The 10868-nt window shown below is 33.1% G+C and overlaps 2 protein-coding genes across 2 annotated transcripts in view; both read right to left on the minus strand.

Moving 5' to 3' along the window:
- HELRODRAFT_182563 (hypothetical protein) overlaps positions 1–2086 on the minus strand; it is a gene marked incomplete at both ends in the record, with an annotated part of 8039 nt that extends 5953 nt beyond the window's left edge. Inside the window, 3 exons of the mRNA XM_009032811.1 lie at positions 329–403; positions 1600–1742; positions 1923–2086. Coding sequence (XP_009031059.1) covers positions 329–403; positions 1600–1742; positions 1923–2086 — 382 coding nt within the window. The remainder of the gene's footprint in view (positions 1–328; positions 404–1599; positions 1743–1922) is intronic.
- Positions 2087–4768: 2682 nt separating this feature from the next.
- On the minus strand, positions 4769–9517 carry HELRODRAFT_182564 (hypothetical protein; the record flags this gene model as incomplete). Its single annotated transcript, XM_009032812.1, has 6 exons — positions 4769–4823; positions 6280–6645; positions 7104–7290; positions 7413–7850; positions 8518–8561; positions 9246–9517. The coding sequence occupies 6 exons, from the start codon at positions 9515–9517 to the stop codon at positions 4769–4771; spliced, it is 1362 nt and encodes a 453-aa protein (XP_009031060.1).
- Positions 9518–10868: the final 1351 nt, after the last annotated feature.

Below are 10868 nucleotides of genomic sequence, written 5' to 3' on the forward strand. Positions count from 1 at the left end.
AACCTTGAAAAAATTTTGACATTTATTTACGCAGTTAAATATTTTTTCTTAAAAGCTTAACATTTTATTTTGAATCACAGATAAGCTTAATTCTTTTGTTCGCTTATTTAAACAGACAGACATGCACATACAAACACACACACACAAACACACACACACAAACACACACACACACACGCACACACACGCGAACACACGAACACACACACACATGAACACACGAACACGCGCACATCTTAAAAGCACGCACGCACGCATACACACACGCACACACATGCTTCATTGTGGATCGTTTTCTATAAAAACAATTGGATTACGAACAACGTACCAGTTCCATTTTTGTTGAGGTCTATTTTAAGTGGAAGTTCCTTTATTGTGAAGATCAGAGGGCAGTAATCACACCCTACTTTTATCATTATTTTCTAAATTATGTTGTTGTTTTTAGCCAAAAATCGCTAACCTCCTCGAATTTTTCAGATTGAAATTGTTACCGGTTCGAATATTCTCCATGTGACAGTCTGGCAGATTTCTATTTTCACATAAAGTTGAACACATGACACGAAATTTTGATGATGTTAATTTTATTAAATAAACGTTCAACAGCATTTTAAATGAGTTAAATAATTTGAATGAAAAATATATTTAACCAAATGAATCAGCGTGTCAACTTCGACAATAATTTATTAACGTTCATTAATACAAAATTGCTTTTTCGTCGTCTAGGAACCTGTGCATCTGATGTTAACTTGACAAAATTGTTTTCAAACCATGCGTATTAACATTTTCACAACTAAAATGTATTTTAATTAGTTGAAAGCATGCTAATCAGCATCATAAACACGAAAATCAACATTTAAAACACAATAATCTGTGTTATAAGCAAGTTATTTGACGTTATGAATGTTATTCTATGTTATAACCATGTTAATTAATGACACAAACCTGTTAATTAATGTTATAAGCGTCCTATTCAGTGTTGTAAAAATGTTAATTAATGTTATAAACGTGTTATGTCATGTAATAACATTAAATATGTTGATCACGTATAAATCACCAAACCTATTTTTATAACTTGATGTGTAGATATATGCAACACGCACACACTTAAACACATACATGCACATGCACACATACACACAGAGAACACACACACAGAGAACACACATACAGACACACACACACACACACACACACACATACATATATATATATATATATCCGTGGTTATATATACATACAAATAGCTATAAAATGTATTAAGATAAGTTAAAAGCATGTTTTGAACATGTTAATTATTATTTCAAGCTTATTATTTGGTGTTATAAATGTTAAATAAGGTTATAAGCACGTAATCCAATGTTGTGGGTATTATTTGACCCCAATAACCACATTACTTAAAGTTATAAAGGTTATTCAATGCCTCACAAATGTTAATTGATGTCATGGAAATGTTAACTAATGTTTCGAGTGTTGCTTAATGTTAAAAATTCATTTCAAAATGATGGAATAATAAAGTATAACGAGTATGAAGGCAGCACTAATTATAGATGCTAATATGCATCCCACGGCGACATATATATCACGGCTTGCTGATAGTACCTGAGTTGATGAAGATGAAGATGAGGAAAAGGATGCTGATGTTGAGGCTACTGTTGGCAGCTGTGATGTCATCGCCGTAGCTGTTGATGTCATCGTCGAAGTTGTTGATGTCATCGTCGAAGTTGTTGATGTCGTCGTTGTCCCTGAAATTAATTTTCTCACAAATGTGAATGCGAATAGTTTTCAAAAGAAATTTCACCAGACCCTGAATGGCATTCTAACCGTTGTAACAGACGCAGTAGTTCAGGTTTGAAGATGAAGTTATGGTGACAAACATTTGAAAATGTGAAAAAATTGCAGAATCTCCAGAAGTAGAGACTGACATTGGAATGAAATCGGCTGGAACTGGTCTGCCATCAAAGACCCAATACAACTCGCTGGCACTCACCACGCGAATATTCAACCACGTTCTATAGACACCGAATATGCCATGAAGTATACCATCAGTTGTTGTCAAATTTTCTGGACTCCTGATTTCAAGAACCATTTGATTTTTTGATTGACATGTTGTTTGACACTGTGAAAATTGCATTATAGTGTTAATTTTTTCATAACATAAGCCACGCACGCACACGTCTGTGGGCGGGGAGAGGAGTGATTCCACATTGACTGTCCACACAGCAAAGATGGCTGCCACCACTGAATATTAATGAGGGGTGGAGTTTCAGTTTTAAAATCGATGTAAAAATTGAATCGAGTTACTATTATGTAACGAGGTTTAATTTTAAATTCAATTTCGTACCCTGTACCCGCACACATACACACACACACACACACACACACACACACACACACACACACACACACACACAGACAAACACACAGACAAACACACACGCGCGCGCACACACACACAAACTTAGATACGTTAATTCATTCTGACAAGAGCTGATGTCTTCAAGATTTGTGCCATTAATTTAAAAATCGGTTCTCCCTATGACACCACTAAGAGCTAGAGAAAGACAGAGAACGACAGGACATTGTTGCATTTCGCAAGATAATGTGATGCGATTTAAATTAAATTAATGTATTGTAATGTAATTAAAGCTATGTAATGTGATGTAATGGAATAAAATGTTATGCAATGTAACCTGGTGTTCGTAATGTTCGTGATCCTAACCTCAACATTAACAACAACAAAAACAACTACAACAACAACAACAACAACAACAGCAGCAAGAACAACAATGTAATAATGTAATAATTTTAATAATAATAAAAAAAATTGGCCATAATAATAAAAATAATTTAAAAAAATAATGATTTGTTGCAATTTTTAGCGTTCTAGATAATTTTTAATCGTTGCCAATTTTAATTTAAAAAAATGAACGAACAGAAGAAAGAATGTACGAATGAATGAATAAGTGAGTGAGTGAATGAATGAATGAATGAGTGAATGAATAAGTGAATGAATGAGTGTATGAATAAGTGAATGAATGAGTGAATGAATGAACAAAAAACGATTGCATGGAAATGAATGAATGAATGAATGAATGAATGAATGAATGAATGAATGAATGAATGAATGAATGAATGAATGAAGGAATAGCAAAATGACTGAGTGAATGATGGAATGAATGAACGAACGAACCAATAAATAAAGTTGAATGAATGAATGAAACATTAAAAATAGGCAACTATATCGCTTCTGAACAAAACATCGACAACATTCACACGAAAAAACGTTAACAATACCAATCAAATAAACAACATCAACAATACAACTGCCAACAAAAAAACACACAAACACAAACACACACACACACATACACATACAGCTACACACGAACACACACTCACACGGATGCACACACCCAACTGTCTGACTGGATTCGATTGGAAAGAAATTCAGGCTTGCCAGTAGCAATGTTTTGTATTTATATATGTGTGTGCGTGTGTGCGTGTGTGTGTGTGTGTGTGTGTGCGTGTGTGTGCGTGCCGCTGATAATTTTGATTAGAAAAACTGATTTAATATAACAACGCCTTATTGTTATTTCCAGTTTGGCTAGAGAGCAAAAAACAAAATTGAGCTATAAATATTTAATATATTTGTGTTTGTCTGATTGTTCGATTGAGTGATTGATTGATTGATTGATTGATTGGTTGATTGATTGATTGATTGATTGATTGATTGATTGATTGATTGATTGATTGATTGATTGATTGATTGATTGATTGATTGATTGATTGATATAGAATACTAAATATTGAATTGAAAATTTTAAAATCATTTTTTCTAATTTAAACACCGAAATTTTTGAAATTTGAAAAATTGAAAAAGCCAAAAAACAAAAACCGATCATGATGTTTTCCCCCATCCTGCACATTCCTCCAATTTGATCTTCAAAACAGCAAACTCAAAGGAATATATGTGCTTTATAATTTTGAAATATTTTTTTTTCAATATCTATATTTTAAAATATAAATACACCTGAAGAGCCTAACACTTAAACTATCACAGAAAGACAGACCTTACCCGCACAGCGTTATATTAAAAAACACATGAATGGAACATGAAATCTTACTTCGCGTCAGTTGCACCAATGCCTCGCTTAATTAATCAGAGTCGTTAAGAGCTTCTATTTATTTTGTCACAATTTTAAAGTATGAAGTGTACATGCCCTTCTTTCTCTGCCTTTCATCTTCTCTCTCAATATGTTTTATTTCACTCTCTCTCTCTCTCTCTCTTTCTCTTTCTCTCTCTCTCTCTCTCTCTCTCTCTCTCTACTCTAATGTTGTTTAGTGTTCTAACACATTTTTAAGGTGTGAATACATAAAGTGTACTGTACACACATTCGATTTACTATTTTTCTGTTCTCACTCGATATATTTCTCTCTCTCTCTCTCTCTCTCTTTCCCTTCCTTTTTTTCTCTCTCTCTTTTCTCTCTCTTTCTCCATCTCTCTTTCTACACCTGTGTATTTTTCTTTCGATGTTTAATCTTCTTCGTTCTGCTGCTACAGTGATGGGACATCAATGCAGGTACCTCCACATGTCAGTGCCAGATACGATGCGTGTGGATGCTTCGTGTGTTACACTTGATATATTTCTATAGATTTAAAAAAAATGTTTTTCGTTTTTAAGAGATTAATTATTTTTATTATTTTTGTAGCTAGTTGAAGCTCTGATTTTAGAATTTTTTTTCATTCCTGATTCTTCTTTCTCGTGCCTTATCCTTTCGAGACATTGGCGACCATCGACCTCCCCAAAACCCGATCTTTAACACTTTGTAGTGGTTGAAATGTGGTGATATTCAACAGGTGACACGAGGACTTCAAGAATGTTATGCGTCGTTGTTATTCCTGATTATTAGAAATGAAACTGGGAGTGTTCACTGAGCAATTTTACTCACTCGATCACAAAAGAAGTGCTTGCCACTCATCATTAAATAATTGATCTTTTATTCATTCCGAAAACATTTTGCATTCAACAACTACTACTACTACATTTCAACAACTACTACATTTCAACAACTACTACTACATTCCAACAACCGCAAAATATTGAAGATCAGCTTTTGTGGAGGTCGATGGTCGCCAATGTCGAGAAAGAAAAGGAAGAATACTTAATATTTTTGTTCAGGTGTTTTATGCGTTTTATAACTAATTAATCTTTCAATTTATTATATCTGAGACATCAATGACACACACACACAGGCACACACACACAGACACACACACACACACACACACACACACACACACACACACACACTTGTATGACATCATACAAGATGAAATTGCAGTATTCAACTCTCTTACAAAACGGGCTGCTCAGAGACCTTAAAATATCCTTCCTCATACTTGTGTTAAATTTTTTAGACGTAGCAATTTAATTTAACTTTGAATGCTTTTCAACGTGTTACATATTCATCGATTTGAATTATCTTAAAAGGTGAAACTGATATTATATTAATTTCACTTTAATTTTAATGAAAACAAAACGAAACTTTTTTTTATCGACCTGTTAATTACGTTCAGAAACAAAAAAATTAAATCTTAGTGGTTAAAATTATGCAAAATTGATGGTCTAATTTTCAAGCTGGGAATTAAAAGCACATTAACCGGCAGTTTTTAAATAACGAAATTAATTAACAATCAATTAGTTCTATAGTTTTTCCAAACACATATTATATAATATTAAAAAGTTAAAATGAAGTTAATAAGCAACATATAAAGGCAAGAAGGTTTTACATTCTAAATAACTGACACTTATTTCTAAATCTCTTTTTACAATTTTTCAGCTTTAATTTCATTCGAATGAAGATATCAATAACTTGCTAGTACCTCGTAAGAGCCCAATAAAAAAAGAAGAAAACTATTTAATTTTTGGGTGAATATTTTGAAAATCTGACATTTAAATTAAATTTGTCTGACATCATCATACGCAAAACGGCAAGAATCAAAATAGTCATGTCTGTATCTGTATCGAATGATTTGTGGAGCGTCCCTATTGAATAACTTTAGAAGCTCTAGCTTCACTCTAGTTTCTTGAGTAAAATCTTGTAGAAGTTAAAATTAGAACTTTATAAAGTATAGAAAAATATTGAAGCCAGACGAAAAAGAGGATAGGTTAATTTTCATAAAACATCAGAAACGTCTTTCAATTTTAAATGTTTATGCAATATGTAGTGTAGATACCAAGGTATCAGTGTATAACTGTTGGTGTTCATGCAACTTACGCCTTTGAAATGTTAACGGTATTTTGATTTGGCAGAGTTTCGTTTTTGACGCCAGAATTTTTATTACAGTAATTGTTGTTGGTGACGTTGTTGTTGTTGTTGTTGTTGTTGACGTTGTTGTTGTTGAAGTTGTTGTTGTTGTTGTTGTTGACGTTGTTGACAGAGAAAGAATTTTGATTACCGTAACCGGTCCCATTATTATTGTTGCCGTTGTTGTTGTTGTTATTTAAGTTTTTATTATTTAAATTATGGTTGTTGTTGTTGTTTGAGTTTAATCCCACACCACTATAGTTTAATACTTCATAAACGCTTGCTTTTGGACGAGTGCCTTGCTCATTTTCCAGCTGTTCTTTCATTGATTTAAGCCTAAATGAAATTGTTGAAGAGTTCAATGATTGTTATTTGAATGAGTTTTGAATCTTAAGCATTGAATGGCAGATTAATTTGTGAAAAATTAAAAAAATCGGCAAATGAATTCCAATCAGGTAACAGAAAACTATCGAAGTTGATACACAAATTATCATTTTTTATTCCTATGATTTAGAAGGTGTGTGTGTGTGTGTGTGTGTGTGTGTGGCACACTGATTCAAGTGTATTTAACCTGCATTGTGAGTTTATTATCGATATTTCTAAAAAATATGGAGAAAGTTCTATGCAAGTAGAACACGTAAAACACAGTCTATAAAACTACGAAGGAAAAATTATTTAACAACAGAAATGTGTTGGAACAAAATTGTAGGGTAGAAGTTTATCGTATAGAAAATTCAATAAAAAATGTATGAGTGTCAATGCAAGAAATGTAAGCATGTGGCTTCAGCACTTACTTGCGCAGAAGAACGACGATGATGACGACCGCAGTGATTATGATAATCAGTGAAGGAATTCCCACTCCCAAGCCCACTGCTAGCGATGATGAAGATGACGATGGTGAAGATGGCGATGATGAAGATGGCGATGATGTTGTTGGTGGCAGAGGAAGTGTCTCCCCATGATCCCCGGTATCAGGGGTCACTAAATGCAAGTTTGTAGGAGCAAAAGTTTTTGCACTAATTACATTTTTAATGAGTGGTAAATTTATTTCAAAATACTAAAGATACAATTTTAAAAATATTCAGTATAGAGCGGATGATAACCTTGCTGCTTGCAATAGCAGAGGTAAATACACCCGGTAACTAGTATAGAGGATGTGGAAAAATCAGCGTACCACCAACAATCATACACGCCATTTAAATTTTTGCTGCAACTCAAGTAAAATATATCACCAGGGACGATCATTTTTATGTAAGTTAACTTCTCATAGCCTTCAGTTGTTTTCCAATAGAAAAAGCTATTAATTGTGTAGAGATTCAGCCAGATCCGCTTTCCGTCTAAATGTTGATTCTTGAAAACATATTCCTCTACGGCACTTTGCATCTCTTGGTCCTTGATCTCCAGTAGTGTCAGGTTTCGTCTGCTGCAGTCCTTTCTAGCATCTTCAAGTGAACTCAAAACTTGTGTTTGGGTGAAATAGAACAACGCCGGGCACGAACACCTCACATATTTGGTGAGCTGTGTCAAGAAGAGAAAGATACCTGGGTTTTTTTTGGAGTAAACAACAATTTTTTTAGGTTATTTTTTGGTGGTGAGTGAGTAATATGACGCGTGTAGATGTGTAAATTTCAAATAAAATGACCATTTAAACGAATGAAAGTGCAATACTTAAAACCCAACTTACAAATAAGCGTTTTGGTGAAAGTCATTTCAGCGACAATCATCAGTTTCCTTATTCTTTCTAATTTCAAATTAAAACCTCAACAGTGAATGCGTCGGTCTAGCACTATTAAAATTCATCAAATCTTCTCAAAACGTCATTTATAATACCAAAAATTACAATATTCCACTTTGAAATTTACAACTTCAAAATGAATTTTCAAAACGAGTAACAAAGGTATGACAAATAACATAGCATAACATTTAACATGACAATAACTGCATACCTACATTGAGAAAGGTAAAAACACAGCCACAGCCATCCATTGTCATACATCTCTTCAGCTCAACTGCTATACAATTTACGTAATTTTCTGAACTAAGAGAAAATCTAACATTCCACTATAATTATTATTATTCCTATTATTATTGTTGTTGTTATTATTTACAAATATTTCGTTGTTGCAATGTTATTATATCAATACAATTATTATTGTCATTATTAATGTTGATGTTTCTCAACGTAAATCCGTTAGCCAGTTTTCTGACAGTGTGTTATACGTCCCAGCGTTTTGGGACCAAAAAACCCCCCACTGCGTGTGTGCGCGTGTGTGGGTGTTTGATAATTTTGCAATGATTATACATTAATTATACATATCTTCTCTCTCTCTCTTTCTTTCTCTCTGTCTCTCTGTCTTTCTCTCTTTCTGTTTCTCTCTCTCTCTTTCTCTTCTTTAGTTAGTTAGAAGCAAAGCTTAAAAAGACGGAATTTAATTAAAAAAAATCAGAAACTATATGAAATTATTGGCAAATATAGAAAGATTAACGAGAAACAACTAACTTGTCAGCACACAGATACATATTTAAAAGTTATAACAGCTATAAACCCGTATCAAAAAATGAAACATCTGATAATTTATAAATGAATGAACATACATTTGGTCTCTTAATTATTTATGGTCAAATGTGAAATTTCAGTCTTAAAATTGAGCTATAGCATCTAAGAGGATCTAGAATAGAAACGTTCATTTAAATACATTAGCTTCCCATTAGGCGTACACCGACTAAAAATCAAAATCCCATACAAAACTCATCTGCTGCTGAATAATTTTTGAATGAAATTTTGCCAAAAGCAAAAAATAACTTTCGAAATAGATTTAAATTTTAGAATTTACAATTTTTAAAAATTTTTTAAATTTAAAAAAATTCTAGAAATTTTTAATTAAATGTTACTGATCTCAGACGATGAACTCGGAATTATAAAAGAAAAGACGGACGGGCTGGTTGATTTGGTCGGAGTCTTTTCATTGTTGTAAGTCTTGTTGTTGTTGTTGTTGCCGTTGTTGCCGTTGTTGTTGCATTCGTTGTTGTCCCTACTTTTAATTTCGTTGTTGTTGTTGTTGATGTTGTTGTTGTTGTTGGTGGTGTTGTTGTTATTTATGCTGATGTCGTTGGTGGAGGCATGATATTCCTTCAAATCGTCATAAACTGAGACGTTTAACTGTGGAAGATCGACCTGTCTATTCGTATGACTTTGTTGTTTCGTCATCAGAGTCCTAAACCTTGGCGGAGATTGAATACAAAAATTCTCTTAATTAAATTTTTGGTATTTCCATCTAACTTTTATTTTATTTTATGTTGTTATGTATAATGATAATAATAATAATTATTAATATTATTGTTGTTGATGTTGTTTATTGTTGATGTTGATTAGGCTGCTGTTGTTGTTGTTGTTGTTGTTGTTGTTTTTATTGTCGTCTTATTTAATATAAATCTCAAGAATCAGTTGTTGTTAATTAATCAATTGCAGTCGAGGGCAAATAATATAAAAAAAGGCGTTCAACATGAACATTAGTTTTCTTCTTGTTTGTTGGTTTCTAGTTTGAATGAGATATTTTTATAAAAACTGAATAGAAAAATATCAATTTACCATGCCAACTTCTGCCGAAAAATGATGACCAAAATGATGATAATGATAAGACAAGGAACACCCAAACCTAACCCCACCCCCAATGCCAATGATGATGAAGAAGATGGTGGTGATGATGAAGAAGACGATGATGATGGTGGTGATGATGAAGACGACGACGACGACGATGGTGATGATGAAAAAGGTGATGGTAGTGGCAGTATCGTGTCTTTTTGGCCATCTGCACAAGGTTTTATAAAAGTTAAAAAATTTAACACGGAATATACCCGATGATTTCTAGCAATGATTTGCTCTATAGCGGGCTTTATACTAGCATTTCAGTGGTAGTTCGTTATAAGCAGATGTTTTCTTTAAGTTATATCAATAAAATGTTCGTTATACGCAAACAGCCATTTTATTTAGTAAAAACCAACTTAATTTCATTAAAAATGAAATAAAGTTCATGTGTATTTAGATAATTAAAAATACACGCGTTCGTATGTGCGAATTCCCAGTTCAATAAACACCATGCTCCGATGAATTACGATTAACTTTAAAAATATTTCATACATTTTCGTCTGAGAGGTACAGCAATTGAACAACAGCAACATACTTACAAGTTATATTATAGTTACCTTGTTGTTTACAGTAGCAAAGGTAGTTGAATCTGGTATACGGTGTAGAAGAGGTGGTCCACCAGGCACATGTGTCCATTCCTAAACACATTACTAATAGTAAGTCGTCTATAGGATGATCCTTATCAACGAATATCTCCTCGTAACCTACATCTGTCTTCCAGAAGAAAACATTATTAATGTGATAGGCATTCAGCCAGAGGGATTCAGCGGTTAGTAAGTTCTTCTTTAAATAAACATTTACTGCAGTCTGCATCGTTTTGTCTTTGATCTCCAGAAGTGTTAAATTCTGGCTGTTGCAATCTTTCCTTGCAGATTCCAGTGACTTTTTCATCATTGAATGAGTAAAATAGATT

Source organism: Helobdella robusta (genome assembly GCF_000326865.2).
Source record: "Helobdella robusta unplaced genomic scaffold HELROscaffold_88, whole genome shotgun sequence".
NCBI classification, from domain to species: Eukaryota; Metazoa; Annelida; class Clitellata; order Rhynchobdellida; family Glossiphoniidae; genus Helobdella; species Helobdella robusta.